General features: G+C 37.9%; 2 protein-coding genes across 3 annotated transcripts in view; one reads left to right on the top strand and one right to left on the bottom strand.

The window, feature by feature from the left end:
- Lgr1 (Leucine-rich repeat-containing G protein-coupled receptor 1) overlaps positions 1–15915 on the top strand; it is a 123351-nt gene that overhangs the window by 5032 nt on the left and 102404 nt on the right. The gene's annotated exons all lie outside the window — the stretch shown is intronic.
- Positions 108–15915, bottom strand: part of LOC149625109 (cell adhesion molecule Dscam1-like) — a 49548-nt gene continuing 33740 nt past the window's right edge. Inside the window, exons 9-28 of the mRNA XM_089851867.1 lie at positions 11433–11610; positions 10705–10934; positions 8702–8863; positions 8345–8629; positions 8121–8240; positions 7045–7218; positions 6569–6716; positions 6354–6502; positions 6075–6206; positions 5844–6011; positions 5705–5775; positions 5403–5640; positions 5230–5328; positions 4745–4930; positions 4344–4637; positions 4132–4284; positions 2860–3041; positions 2680–2761; positions 2259–2354; positions 108–2191 (exon numbers count right to left, since the gene is read on the bottom strand). Of these exons, the coding sequence (XP_089707993.1) occupies positions 2157–2191; positions 2259–2354; positions 2680–2761; positions 2860–3041; positions 4132–4284; positions 4344–4637; positions 4745–4930; positions 5230–5328; positions 5403–5640; positions 5705–5775; positions 5844–6011; positions 6075–6206; positions 6354–6502; positions 6569–6716; positions 7045–7218; positions 8121–8240; positions 8345–8629; positions 8702–8863; positions 10705–10934; positions 11433–11610 (3182 nt within the window). The 3' untranslated portion in view covers positions 108–2156. The remainder of the gene's footprint in view (positions 2192–2258; positions 2355–2679; positions 2762–2859; positions 3042–4131; positions 4285–4343; positions 4638–4744; positions 4931–5229; positions 5329–5402; positions 5641–5704; positions 5776–5843; positions 6012–6074; positions 6207–6353; positions 6503–6568; positions 6717–7044; positions 7219–8120; positions 8241–8344; positions 8630–8701; positions 8864–10704; positions 10935–11432; positions 11611–15915) is intronic.

The following is a 15915-nucleotide window of genomic DNA, read 5'->3' as shown; positions in this document are numbered from 1 at the left end:
CCAGATTTATTGAATAATAAGTGAACTTTTTGCTAAGCCTTGGTTGGTTAGGCTTAGTTTAGAGGGAATCCCCGCGATAAATAGGCTTAGAATTTAGAGAATTTTTTAATTAAAAAACAATCGAAATAAGTTTATTTCAATCAAAAAGGCACTACAACAATTTGACTATATAATTATCATTAAAAATCCATAAGTTTTTTTATTTTAATTTGGTATTTTATCTCAATGGAAAAAGATTTCTTTAAAAAATTATCACAACTTGCCTTAGTCATAGTAATTCAAACTTTAAAAATGTACAATATTTCGGATGATGCAACAAAATGAGACGAACCGAAAAGCGGTTTTCTTCTCTAAACGACGGATTTCAATTGGTCGAGAGTTTAGTTGTAGGGTTGTTTTTACCCAATACAACTCGCGGATGTTGTTCTTGTTGAGTTTATGTTCTTCAGAGTTAGTCGGAGAAATGGTTAAGAAGTTACGCGTTACTGTAGTTTTATATACAGTCTTGAAGAGATTAGTGCAAAACTTACTTTATCTGGAAATCGCCGTACTGCCGACGGAAAAATCGGTATACTAAATTGCAGACCTATGAATGCACAGTTTCATAAGTACGCTGTTTATTATACCCATTTCTTCCGTCAATACTGCGATTTCCACACAAAATAATTGTTGATCCACATCGTGTAGATTTAAATGGGAGGAGTCTTCTTGAAGCCCCGCCCCTTTTGCCGTTTCCCTAAAGGGCAAGTGAAATAAACCCTACTAACACCCGTACCTACTTGTTTTTTAACTTAACTAGCGCCGACTCTATTAAAATTACTAAAGGGTAACTTAAATAAAGGTTCCTGGCCCCTTAAGGTTGACTTATTGGGGGTAATAATTAACTTATGCTTACAATACCATTCACGTAAGGCCAATTGAAACTTGAATAAAAAACTTAAATAATTAAAATTCAGACAAACATTTAAATTATTAAAATCTTAACAAGATAAAATTCTTAACCATTCCTTAACCGATTAACTCTGATGATAATTATTATATTCAATTATAATAAACTAGTTCCAAATTTATTTAATTTTTTTTTTTTGGTTAGTTTGTAGTTCTAAGCTCATATATTTGGTTGTATTAATTTTTATTTAATGTTTATTTTGTTTACTTAATTAATAACGAAGGAGATTAGTTTAATTAATATTCCTTAATATTCCAATAATATTTGATTATATTTTTGGAATTCTCCCTTTTATATTAAGTTAAAATGACGTTAATTACGTTTTCTCGAGTTTTTAATAATAATATTATCAACTTTTTAACATATTAATTTATTTTTGAGTTTTTTTTTTAAGTTTTAAAATATACTTTCACAAAAGTACGAAAGATATTCACAGGACGTAGTGAAAGTTTTTATTATATATTATTTTTTTTTTGTTTAGAAATTGGTTTATGTTTTTTTTTTCGAGTCCCACCTTAAAATGCAAAGGTATTCTTAAATGCTTCAAAAAGTTGGCAACTTGGAATTACCAAAAAACCAAAGGAAACGCTAGAAAACATTTTTCTTTTACTCCCCATGGTTTATTTCGCTTATTGGAACAATTAAGTACCCCTTTAAATTATAATTTTACCCCGTTTATACCGTGGTGAGCGCATTAATCGATTAAGCCGCAATCGATTAATATTAAGTAGTTTATTCCCCCTATTGATTTTCTTTGACTCGCAACAAGTCGCGTATCTTTCTTTCTTTCTTTCCATATATCGTAGAAATTTATGTAGAAATTTTTTTTTCGTAATACCCCAATGGTGTTTTATTTTTTTTACTTTTTCGCGCTTTTAAATGCTGCAAAAGTATCGCTCCAACCCCCTCCGGCTGGCAGGCTGGCTGGCTGGTTTCTCATAAACCGTTGTTTAGACGAAAAGAATTGTCCTGATTTGGTTCAATTACTTTCAACTATTACATCGTTTTCGGGGAGTTTTTATTTAAAAATGAGTATTTTGTGTATTTTTATTGTCATGAAATCTTCAGAAAAATGAAAATTAGCATCATTGTTTGTTCTTGACTGGCACTTTTCATCTGCGAAATGTTTGGGCTAAATAGTTTTTATCGCAGACAATCAATCTTCTGCCTTTTGCTGTTATTTTTGTTTGTTTATTTGTTGATCCCACTACCGGTGGCGTTTTCCTTGTTTATTTAAAAACCCTGTAGAGTAAACAAGTATTTCGATACATTCCCTTTAAAATATCAGTAATTTAAGGTACATTTTTACCTGATTTCTTTTTGGCAACATTCACTCCGCTTTTAATATCAGTCTCGGAATTACTGTGAATTACGCTCTGACCATTTGGATCACCCGGTGTTGATCCTAATGTTAAAAGCCATAAATAAACGGTGTTCCAAAAAAAGGATGAACAGTGGGTTCTATGGGACATCTTTAGTCGAAAATGTAACTTCTATGACATTTTGCCTCAAGAGACACCCCCTAAATAAGTTATGAGCATTTGCATTAAGAAACAGAAAGACTGCTAGTTTACTTGCTAGCGTAACTTGTAAACAATGGTTCTTTTGGCAAAACCGGTCATAGAAGTTACATTTTCGATTCAAAATTGATTGCCCGTAGAACAGTTCCACCGCATTTCGGTTCTGTTTACTACGGATTGAGTCTTATGTCAAGGAATAGTGTTTTTTACCTGGACTATGGTATATAAGAGCGTCCAGTCTAGGCGGCCTTGGTGTTCTCTTGACAGTGGCGTATAACGGCTCATCTTGAAACTGTCATTTTGTTTATTTATTTTTTAATGTAAAATTGGGGATAATCAGGAGAGTGGAATAGTTTAAAGTAGTTTTAAGAGATAAAATGTGAAACTTACAGTTTTATAACCAATTTCGTTAGCTTGGCAATTTTCGTAATCACAGTTAAAGTTCGTGGTGGCAAAGGGAGAGGAGTATAAATTGGAAGCGACATGCTTACTCTGAGCAACTTTCTCTAACTCTGTTAATTGGACGGAATCCGGCATCACCGGTTTCGGAAAACCATCCGTTGAGCAGTTACCTAGACATGTAGAGGCAAGAACAAAACGCGCACGATTTTTTAACCCTACAAATTAACTTATTTCTTACTTCCCCCCGAAGTAAAATATAATCAGCCTTATTGTTTAAAATATTTAACAAAGTCTGATGCAAAATAATTAAGTTACAAGGCCTTCTGAAGCGAAATAGTTAAGCTACAAGGCATTCTGAAGCGAAATAGTTAAGCTACAAGGCCTTCTGAAGCGAAATAGTTAAGCTACAAGGCCTTCTGAAGCGAAATAGTTAAGCTACGAGGCCTTCTGAAGCGAAATAGTTAAGCTACGAGGCCTTCTGAAGCGAAATAATTAAGCTACGAGGCCTTCTGAAGCGAAATAATTAAGCTACGAGGCCTTCTGAAGCGAAATAATTAAGCTACGAGGCCTTCTGAAGCGAAATAATTAAGCTACGAGGCCTTCTGAAGCGAAATAATTAAGCTACGAGGCCTTGTGAAGCGAAATAGTTAAGCTACGAGGCCTTGTGAAGCGAAATAGTTAAGCTACGAGGCCTTGTGAAGCGAAATAGTTAAGCTACGAGGCCTTGTGAAGCGAAATAATTAAGCTACAAGGCCTTGTGAAGCGAAATAGTTAAGCTACAAGGCCTTGTGAAGCGAAATAGTTAAGCTACAAGGCCTTGTGAAGCGAAATAGTTAAGCTACAAGGCCTTGTGAAGCGAAATAATTAAGCTACAAGGCCTTGTGAAGCGAAATAGTTAAGCTACAAGGCCTTGTGAAGCGAAATAATTAAGCTACAAGGCCTTGTGAAGCGAAATAATTAAGTTACAAGGCCTTGTGAAGCGAAATAATTAAGCTACAAGGCCTTGTGAAGCGAAATAATTAAGCTACAAGGCCTTGTGAAGCGAAATAATTAAGCTACAAGGCCTTGTGAAGCGAAATAATTAAGCTACAAGGCCTTGTGAAGCGAAATAATTAAGCTACAAGGCCTTGTGAAGCGAAATAATTAAGCTACAAGGCCTTCTGAAGCGAAATAATTAAGCTACAAGGCCTTCTGAAGCGAAATAATTAAGCTACAAGGCCTTGTGATGCGAAATAATTATAATAATTTTTAAATACTTACAATGGGAATTCCTCCGTTTTTTAACAACTGCGCATACGATAACGAGAATAGCGAGTACGACTACAATCGAAATAACAACTGGAATTATGATTGTCAAATCAAAGAAAATTGAACCGTCACTTTTTTGAATAACTGTTTTAGCCGAATTTGCGGCTGAAAATAACCCAAAATTAATTCTCTCCCCTAATTTACTTGCGAAAATTAAACGGTACCTGAATTATTTAACAAAGTAGAAAAAGTGTACTCGGTCTCAACTAGACCGGCGCTATTGGCTACGATAACTTGTAAATCGTACTCGACCCCCGATGACAAGTTAGAGATTTCGTACTCTGATTCGTCAGGCTCGACTCTCTCTGCCGGGACAGTCCACCCTCGTGTGCGACTGGCTTTGTAACGAATTAAGAAAGATTCAATGGGGCAACCACCGTCCTTCCAAGCGGTTAAATGAATGATTGATGACGTCAGATTTGACGTCACCGCGTATCTTTTATCTGGTGGAATTGGAGCTACAAATGCGTAACAGCATTAATTTCTAGTTCCTTAATCTTAGATCCAAGGAACCTTCTTAAGTTGGTCCCTTGGAGTTGTTTTATCACCTTGTGCTATTACTGACCTTTGCCCTCTGTTTTAGCCGTTATAATTTCACTAGCTTCACCCCTTCCAGCTTCATTGTAAGCCTTGAGGAAGAATTGGTAACGGGTACCACACCGTAAGTGAATCGCTTTGTAAGAACCATGTTCTCCTTGAAGCTTAATTTCTTGCCATTCCTCCTTATCCGCTTTCTGATAGATCAGATATCCTGTAAAATGATTAAAACTTTTTAAAGGCAGTATAAAGAAATTTCAATTATCTTATGCTCCGAAAGCGTTTGTCCATTGGACAACTACTTTTTTTAGTTATATAGCGCCCTCTAGGTTTAGCGTAACATTGTCGTAGCTTGGGACTATTTTCTCGCCCTTAGTACAACCATCTAACCCCCTTTAACATTTTCTGTAGAAAGAACTATAGAGTAGCTTTTTGGGTATTATATAGTGCAGACTTACGATGATAGTGGTAGTTTTCTTACACTTATACAAAATACTCACGACTATTACGAACCTGAAACTGGGTTCTCTGAATCTTGTACTTGGGTCCAACTAAGATGTACCGTAGACCACGTAACCTCTATGACCTCCAGTTTGGGCGTTAAGGGTGGATCTACATTGCCAAACAAATCAAATTCATTTTTCATAAATAAATAAATTTCAGAGTAGGCATAAATATAACCGTACCATATTCCGAAGTTTCGATCGTCACCTCTTCCGATGGCGGTCCGGCACCTTTACTGTTGAACGCTTGGACAATTACTCCGTATTTAGTGCTCCTTTTAAGCCCATTAACATGGACCTCGTCCTTCACTTGGATATCCGTGTCCAGTGTTTTGTAAACATAAGGGTCTTTACTACCGTATGTTTTATAGCCAACGTAATATCCGGTAATTTTCCCATTTTGTAAGTCCTTTGACGGAGGCTAGTTTTAGAGGTAAAAATAGGTGAAAAATAGGCCTTGTTCAAGTATAATGTAGTATACCTACGCGCCAAGTTATCTTTATTGATTTTGAACTCGTTGAAGTTGCTCGAACCTTTAAGGGTGGTCCACCTGGAGCTGGGATTTAAATATGATTTTTAAGTAAATTTACATATATTTTTACCAAAAAGTAATTGAAATTTTACCTTCCTCGGCTGTCAAAATTTCAACTGACCGACTCGGTTCACTTCTCCCTATTCGGTTTTCGGCAAGTACTCTAAAATGGTACATATGCGCCGGTTTCAAACCATGGATACTTGCCGCTGTATCGCTACCTGGGAAACTGGTGTTCTTTGGTTTTGTGTGCCAATTACCTACAATAAAACATGGTTCGATATCGTAGTTGACCACACTGAAATAGATTTTAGTTTATATACTGGAATCGTCTTTGTGAACCACAACGTATTGAGTTATTGGGCTGTTCCCGTTGAATGGTGATGCCCATTCTAACTTGACGCTTCTACTTGTTGCCTCAATTACTTTGACGTCAGCTGGACTGTCAGGTGGTTCTGGAATGATTAAAGTAATATTTAAGGGGTAAATTCTAAATGTCTATCGCCATCTACAGTAACTTAACAGAACTAATCAAGCCTTACTATCAGACAGACATACGGGAAACGTTGTCTGTTCTTATTATAATAATTAATAAAAGTTACCTTGCACTATAAGTTGTATTTTAGTTTCGTCATCCCCGTACACGTTACGAGCCGAACATTTGTAAAGTGCCGAATCTGTCCTGTCAGTTTTCGATATAATTATGTCCGAATAAATACCAGTTGAATCCATTGATTCAACTAATTCGTATCTAAAACATACAAAGAAAGATGAGTTGAATTGTTGGGTATTTTTAATTTGTTTAATTAAATTTCACCTTGAGTCTGGTCCCGGACTGATGGAGTAATTATCTTTTAACCAACTTAGAGTAATTGGATTATCTCCAAGCGCGTTACATTTCAGTCTAGCCGAGTGACCTTTTCGAACCATTTCCGCCGTAAACTTGCTTTTAAAATAAGCCGCGACTAAAAAAATAAATATGGTTGAGTTAAGACCTTTACATAAGATATATTCCATAAGTTTGTCACTGGTAAAGTACGCTACTTTAAAGGAATAAGGCATTATTTAAGATTATACCGCGGGAGGGTAGTAAATATATTTTTGTTGACTGTTCGTTTCTATTACTGTATGGAGACTTATTGGGAATAGTCATAAACTTATGATAGTGGATATGAAAGATTTGAAATCAAATACAAGAAAGAATCAATCAATAATGTCGGGCTAAGATAAGAAGAAGCGAGGCTTGAAAGGGGGCGGCCCGGGGAGGGCTCGTCTGAGGTAAAAATCGCTTACTGTGGACATTCAGTCGAACGACTTTACTCAGTCCTTGTCCAATTCCATTGTTTGCCTGGCACAGATAAAAGCCGGCGTCTTCCACGCGCGCTTGCGTCACAGATAGGGAACCATTCTCGAAAACCTGCAAGTGCGGACTGCTGACTATGGCCTTAAAGTCGCCCGGGATATCCCCTGAAAACGAGACAAAATAATACGTAGTTTATCCCATATCAAAACGACGCGAATTTAAAATATTCGAAGAGGGTGTACTCGGGAAAAAACATTTCTACAGGAGCTTAATGCTTTGTTTTAGTTTTTTTATTTTCGGACCTGTGAACCCACGTTAGAGGGTTCCTCCCTGTTCCAAAAGGGATTTGTAATCAAAAGGGTCAATAAACCATTCATTCATTCATTGTATTGAAAATGTATTAGGTTCGAATCTCCTAAATGTCGTCTTTCCCCAGAAGTAGGATTTGAAATATTTTTATCGGGAATTTTATTTTCAACTCTCTCGGGGTTGTAATAACAGCTCTTGGAAATAGTCAGGTAATTTAAAAGCGGGGTCAGAAAGGTCACGGGGAAGTCAGGTAATTTAAAAACGGGGTCAGAAAAGTCACGGGGAAGTCAAGGAATTTAAAAACGGGGTCAGAAAGGTCACGGGGAAGTCAGGGAATTTAAAAACGGGGTCAGAAAGGTCACGGGGAAGTCAGGGAATTTAAAAACGGGGTCAGAAAGGTCACGGGGAAGTCAGGGAATTTAAAAAACGGGGTCAGAAAGGTCACGGGGAAGTCAGGGAATTTAAAAAACGGGGTCAGAAAGGTCACGGGGAAGTCAGGGAATTTAAAAAACGGGGTCAGAAAGGTCACGGGGAAGTCAGGGAATTTAAAAAACGGGGTCAGAAAGGTCACGGGGAAGTCAGGGAATTTAAAAAACGGGATCAGAAAGGTCACGGGGAAGTCAGAGAATTTAAAAATGAGTCAGGAAGGTCACGGGGAAGTCAGGGAATTAGATTTTAGCGGGGAAAATTTCTTAATTTAGTTTATGAAAGTTGCAATCAAATGAAGGAATAATACATGGAAAATGTGCAAACTTACCAGTTGATTTTGTCCATCGCGTTCTCGGTTTAGGAAACCCTTCGGCTTGGCAATCCATAACGACACCCTTGCCTTTTATCACAGATACGTCCGATGGTTCCAACAACCATCTAGGTGGAACTGTTAAAGATATATCCAAATTGTCAGACAATTGCTAAAACTTTTACCTTCGTATGCAAAATCTCTGCAAAGTTTTTTTCCAAAATAATTATAATACAACTTACCGTGTATTACCATGGAAGCCGTGTGACTCGTGGTTCCAGCTTCGTTAGTGGCAACGCAGGTGTAGTTACCCCTATGATCTAACCTGAGGGACTTGAATAAGAGTGTGGAGGAATAATCGGCGGCTTCATTAACCCTTATACCACTGTCCGGCGAAATGGGCATTCCATCTTTTAACCATTCGATTTTTATTGGTAAATCACCACTGCCCACTGTACACATGACCGAACTACGTTGACCTTCGCGTAAAGATTTTAGGAACGAAAATGGTTCGATGGCTGGTTTGACTAAAAGTGGGTTTACGTAAACATACATTGATTGTTATTGTTCATAAAGGTTAAAAAGTCTAATTAGCTTACCTTGAACTTTGATGTGAACCGTGTTTAAAGCGGTGACACCTTGAGGGTTTTTGGCCACGCATGTATAAGGACCGTCATCTGACGCTCTTTCAACGTGATGGACTTCTAAGGTTCCATTTTCGTACACTTTTTGTCTGTGATTGACTGGAAGACGGTTGCCATCTAAAAAGGGATTTTATTGAGCTGTTATTACCATTCCAATCAGTGTTTGGGTGCCCATATCTCCGTAACTAAATGTTGTAGACCCTGTGTTCTTTGATCCTTCCATACTCATTTTGACCCATGTTCTTTGACCCTTCCTTACTCATTTTGATCCATGTTCTTTGGCCCTTCCATACTCATTTTGACCCATGTTCTTTGACCCTTCCTTACTCATTTCGACCATGAGTTAATAATATGTTAGCTCCCTATAAGTTACTCACGCAATTCATTTTTATACTCTAGCGTTTTCTCCCGCGCCGCCGGCTTCCCAATTATATGCGACGCTGTGCGGCCGCCACGTGAACGAAAATCTTATTTACTCTTCTTTCCGGTTTTTCCCCGGAAGCGCGTGTAGTGGAAGCTAGCCCATGATATCGGAGCTATTTAAGCAGCCGAAGCTGCCGAATATTGAGCTCAGTAGCCTCGGTTAAGAAAACAGTTAAGAGATCAGTGGATTGGATTTAGCTCAGTTGTATAATTGGTTTCAAGTCACAATAACAACTCTTATGTTTAGCATTCTTTATCAATATCGGCAAATTGCATTGAGTTCCGGCATTTTTTTGTCTCAGTACTGACACAAACACCATGATTTAATGTTAAATTGTTAAAACGTAAACATTCACGACTAAAACACTCCCTTGGTGAAAAATCAGCCGACGACTCAGGGTCGAGGAGCGGTACGAGCGAGATTTTTTTTTCGACAAGAGAGAGCGCAACATTCGGATGTTTTTCCCGCGCGGGCGAAATGAGAAGAAATCGCTGGATACATTACGCCTAATGGAGCCTGAGTAACTTATAGGGAGCTAACATATTATTTACTCATGTTTCAACTCATGTTCTTTGACCCTTCCTTACTCATTTTGACTCATGTTCTTTGACCCTTCCTTACTCATTTCGACTCATGTTCTTTGACCCTTCCTTACTCATTTCGACTCATGTTCTTCGACCCTTCCTTACTAATTTCGACTCATGTTCTTTGACCTTTCTTTACTCATTTCGACTCATGTTCTTTGACCCTTCCTTACTCATTTCGACTCATGTTCTTTGACCCTTCCTTACTCATTTCGACTCATGTTCTTTGACCCTTCCTTACTCATTTCGACTCATGTTCTTTGACCCTTCCTTACTCATTTCGACCCATGTTCTTTGACCCTTCCTTACTCATTTCGACCCATGTTCTTTGACCCTTCCTTACTCATTTCGACCCATGTTCTTTGACCCTTCCTTACTCATTTCGACCCATGTTCTTTGACCCTTCCTTACTCATTTCGACCCATGTTCTTTGACCCTTCCTTACTCATTTCGACCCATGTTCTTTGACCCTTCCTTACTCATTTCGACCCATGTTCTTTAACCCTTCCTTACTCATTTCGACTCATGTTCTTTGACCCTTCCTTACTCATTTCGACCCATGTTCTTTAACCCTTCCTTACTCATTTTGACTCATGTTCTTTGACCCTTCCTTACTCATTTTTACCCTAAGAACACGCCCCCTTTAATTTATGGCAGACTTATATGTAGATAAGTAAAGAAAATGCTTCCATCTTTTAAAATGGCGATTGTAAAAGTACCAACAAAAATACTACCGGTTCCCTTTGGTACTAGTAAACTAATAAAGTACGAACTCAGACAATCGTTTTTGAATTGCTTTAGGCTTAGGTTAGAGATCTAAAGTGCGGTCCTGGATTTTGTCGTAAACTTTCGATTCGGTTATAATTTAATTTAACGATTGGGAAATAAAGTTTATTTCCTAGAATTCGATTTCTTTTTGGGGGGTGATAAATAAATCGATATCTTCTTACCTTTTTCCCAGTAAATTCTCTCCAAGGGATATCCAGAGGCAGGGCATCTAAGAATCATGGTTTCTCCCGCGACGGCTGTGACGTTTTTCATTGGTCTGACAACGGGTGGACCCAGAACTTTAATTTTGGCACTATGATTAACGACTCCCACGCCATTGTCCGCGGTACATTTATATTCTCCACCATCCTCGACTTTAACCATCGTTATGTTCACGTAGCTAAGAACAGTCCTACATTTTTGGGGATAACAAAAATTTTTTAGGACTATAGGCTTTTCTCGAAAAGATATACGTCAGTCGTTTCTTGGAATTTATCCCAGAATTGAAGTCGTTGTGTTTGTTTAGGGACTATAATAGGGACCATTCTAAGGAATTGTTCTTGCGGAAGAACATTCTAATATTACTTAAGGAGATGTTTAAAGTAACATCGTAAGTTTATATAAGATATGTTCCATAAGTATGACACTTCTTATACTTCGTAGTGCTAAAGACTTACCGCTCGAGCTAGTTCGAGAACGACGGAAGCGAGAATTGACTACACGCGGTTAATTTTGCAGTCCATCTAGTTCCTATTTAGTCTGCACTACTAAACCTTTGACAGCCCCTCACCAGGCGTCGCTTTACGAGAATCTATGACCTACCTCACTCACTTCATGACAAGCTCTCAGTAACCAGTGACAAAATTACGGAACATATCTTATGAAGATGTTTAAAGTGACATGAACTTACCCCGATGAAGTGACGTAGTCCCCCATTCGTATCCTTCTGCTTTGAGGCACGAGTCCTTCGTCGAGTGTCCATGTTATTTGTGGCAATGGACTACCCGATGCGACACATCGTAAAGAAAGAGCATTTCCAGGGTCCATTGTTCGCTCTTCAAATATTTCTTCCAGATTAGGTCGGTCTTCTATAGACAAAATTAAAAAGTATGGGTATAGTGACTTTATATCCCATTGGTGTACCCTTAAAAACGGAATGTTAATAATAATACTTTATTTAGTAACAGACGTTACAGGCAACCACAGAAGGCCTAGGCTTGTAAAGTGTGGTTACCGGGAGTCCGGGACGATACACAAAAAACGACAAATGAAACTTAAACTTAAATTATAACAGTGTTTTAAAGATGACCCCTTAATTTTAAGTAAGAAACTGAAAGACAACGCTCATTTATTTAAGGGGTCATCCGTAAAACACCAAAATCATAACTTGTTTAGACGGTGTCCGTTGTGGGGGCAAAATCGGTCATAAAAGTTACATTTTCAGCTCAAAATGTAGTGCCCTAAGAACGATCCCAATCCTTGTATTTACTACTTCAGTTTAACTTATTACGTAGTATGTAAGTAACCTATGTTTCCGTATAAAGGGGGTAATAACCCTAACCGCTATAATCGCGATACTAATTAAAAAGTAATTTAATTATAGAGTGGTAGGTAATAAAAGAAAATAATTAGAGATAATCTGACCCTAATGTAACTTGATCCTAAGTACGTGTACCTTAGTTAGGAAGCGAAAATCAATTATTTAAACCGGGAAATTCCCCCCCCCCTTCCCATAGCTCTTTTAGCAAAAAAAAAAAAAAAAAACGAAACGAAATGGTTTATTACACTAAATTAAATGTATAACCGCAGCTCAAGAACCATTCGAAGCAGCTGTGTGTTATCCTAAGTTTAGCGGGGTTTTTATATTTTTTGGAAAAGCGTTGAACCATAACTTAATCTAGTGTTTTGGGAGCTTGATCGACCCATTCTTATATAAAAACCCAAGGTGTTTTTGGTATCTTCCATGCTACTCAAAGGTTATACCCAGTTCTTTCCATTATAGGAACATTTTTGATGGTTCACCTTTTTCCTATTTTTTTTTTTTTAAGATGTTCTCCTATTAAATTTATGCCTGTTTATGTAATGTTCTATAAACTCATCTTTGGAAGGCCATAAAATCGGTATATATACCTTTAAGCCTTGGCAAAGTTTCGATGTATACTAATTTTTTATTGCCTTAAAATATAGTAGACTCGTATAGTTAACGACATAATATAACTTAGGCTTTTTATGATTTTGAGTTTTTACTTGTTGTGAATTATGGTGTAGGTTTAATTTTTTTATTGAAAACCATGTTTCGAATGCCAAAACTCTAGTTCTTTGAGAGATACAGGGAAGTCCTTCAAGTATGTCATAGCCCTATTTCTCATCTTTACAACGATGCTAAAAACTTGGGGTTATAACAATCAGGACTCGAGTAATTACGAAAAATGTTCGGATTAACATGTTGTTTACCTGTCACCAAGAAGTGATATCTAGTTTATTAGGGAGAATGTGTAAATTTGCCACATTACCAGCTTTATCTCCAGTTAAAATGTAGGTCCGGAGTTAATCCCCACCTCTAAATTACAACCAGCATCTCATTGGTTCTAGAAACCTCACGTCAGCACGCCAACGACGGAAATTACGTATTTTCCGAATGAGTAGAGGCGAAATAGCCTGGCCTCCTTTTACGTCCCCCCTTGTATTTTGAAAGGGGGACTGTTACTATGGTGCGAGAATACTTAGGCATCTTATACCTTCGCCCTAACAAACTAGATATCACTTCTTGCTGTCACCTTTTAATTCTGGTTCTACGGACTCTTTAGGGGAGGTCCTTTGAGCATGTTATAGTCCTACTACTTTACATCAATACTAAGAACTTCGGGTTGCAACAATCCTAAAAACCCAGGTGAAACCCATAACGCCCTGTATCGTTCAAACCAAGTCGTAAATTATCTCGATAATGCACCAAGTTTTGGTTGTTAATTTCATTATCAGTAATTCAATATTTCATAAGTTAAATTCTATTTTATCTCGGCTCGGCTCGGCTGTGTTTTTAACAATAATCTGCAAACTCTAATTTAATTTTGGGCTTTTGGCTATAGCCTTTCTGCATGGGAGAGGAAAACCAAACAAGCTTTTTTTCACACAGAACCCTGTTTTCCAATTTCCATCCGTTGCAAGAATAAGGTATAAAAAGTAAAGTAGGGTTCCACTAGGAATACATAGATTTCTTCCACTTGGAATCATGAAGAGTCCATAGAGCCCCATCTGTTTGAACGTAAGGGGAAGGGCTTGAAACTTTGCTAAACCGCCCACTTCTCAAGTACTCCTTCCTCGCGTTTCATTGGCTATTCACGTATATGGGACAAAGGTCGACCCTAGGTTTACTCGTTCAGAACATTCGCGTATGCCCAGGGTTCGTACGGAACCTGGAAAACCTGGATATGGAAAATAGGGGGATAAGTAAGGGATTTAAAATGTTTTCCCAAAAATGTCAGGGATATGTCAGGGATTTCGTTTGGTATATATCAAACGATGCTTCGAGCAATTCTAAATATGGGCCAGGTGTGATGAAGTGGGCTCTGGTGAACACCTTAAACTGGTCAGGGATATTGCCAAAATTTGGTCAGGGATAGCCTGGAAAAGTCAGGGATTTTCAATGTAAAATTTTCGTACGAACCCTGTGTCGCTAGCTAACTCAATGTCATATGATGACATGGCTTCTAAATTCAAATACATTTTGCATGACGTCAGGGGTGACGGTTTTTATACCCTAGGCTCCTCCCCTTTCATTCAAGCAGAGAGACCCAGAAAATGTCCTGTTAAATATTCCAAGTGGAAGAAATGTATGTTGTATTCCTGGTTTCACGGATACAGTTTCCCAACCAAAGTGATATACCCGAAAAAGGTATATCCGAAGAAAATAAAAAAAGCTAAACTAAACTCGGCCTGGTGGATAGATTTATTTTTTTTCTGTTTTTATCCCTTTTTATGTTTTCATAACGTTAACCGTATCAAAATGCAAATACCAAAAAGTATATATACGGATATTGCTACGCTCTACTTCTTTAAAGGGATGGTGCATGCATCGAAACAAAAATAATATCGATACTGTCTGAAAGTGAGGAGGTTCGTGAAAGCCTTTAATTAATTTTAGGGTATTCCCATGAAATATGGTGACCTATACACCAAGCCTTGATTTCTTTCTCTTTACTAGCTTTTATTGAATAATTGGCCAATCAGCGCTACACTTTTATATTATATACTAGCAACTAGAGATGGGCCTATACCGATCCCAAGTATCGAATGATATCGATATCGGTATCGGTTAAAACTGGTATCGGCAACAAGCTAGACACAGAACGTAGCCGTCATGGCATTTTTATTACTTTAAAGTCTGTCTATAGGATATAGGATACCAGTTTAGCAAATATTAGTGAAATCTCTTCAAACGCGCAATCAGTTTTATTCCATAAATGTATTTTCTACATTTCTGGCCGCCATTTTTTAAGATGGCGGCGAATTGAAAAAATCTGTCGTAGGTCGTGCCTACTACTTAAGAGTAACGTCCCTGCCAAATTTTAGCCTTCTAGGTGAAGCGGTTTGAACTGGGCGTTGGTTATCAGTCAGTGAGTCAGTCAGAACTTTGCCTTATACGGGATTTACGAGAGGTTTTCTGTGGGCGCTGCCATAACCTGTTGGCGGCCTTTAGTTAGTGGCTGACATTGCCTGTCGTCGAACGCGCTCTGTAGCCTTGCCAGAACAACTCTCCGAAAAGGGGGCGGTAACTTCGTATATAGAAATAATATTATCTATTTTTAATTTCACTCAAACACGAAAATAATTAGCCATTCGGTTTGTTCATTTGAATTTTGAGTCATTTAATAAATAATATATATATTTTTTTTTGCTTATATCGGAGATTCACCATCCCTTCACTGTACCGAAATGAATTTTGCAGCGAGTGTAGTTATCCCGAGATCAAAAGAACTAGGATTCTAAGAGGAAAACACGATCTAGGGGGTATGGAAGTCTCGAGACCCGCCGAGGTGTCTAACATTTTCCATCTTTTTTCTCCACCCACGTTTCAAAAGCTATAGGAAATTATACGAGTATCCGACTCTCGTGCCCTAGGACTTGACTTGTATATCGAACGTTTTTCGCATTCAACGAACGTAGAACAATGGTCCAAAACGGAAACTGGCAGCGAATCGCGCCAAAAAATTACTCGGGGCCCAACTTTTTTTTTATGCCGAACACAAACCCAATGAAAAGAGAGTAGTGTAGCGCGTGAAAACCAATGGCAAATAGAAATAACGGAAAATTAACTACTGGTGTGGATAAAAGTTTTACATAGTGCACAGTATGATGTCTTGATCTAGCTTCTTGGGCTATAGAGACCAGTCAGT

This window comes from Phalangium opilio, unplaced genomic scaffold (genome assembly GCF_054372755.1).
Source record: "Phalangium opilio isolate 3A_F unplaced genomic scaffold, DU_Popi_V2 ptg000105l_1, whole genome shotgun sequence".
Classification (NCBI taxonomy): domain Eukaryota; kingdom Metazoa; phylum Arthropoda; class Arachnida; order Opiliones; family Phalangiidae; genus Phalangium; species Phalangium opilio.
The sequence above is the reverse complement of the archived record's forward strand: the minus strand, read 5'-3'. Positions and strand labels throughout refer to the sequence as shown.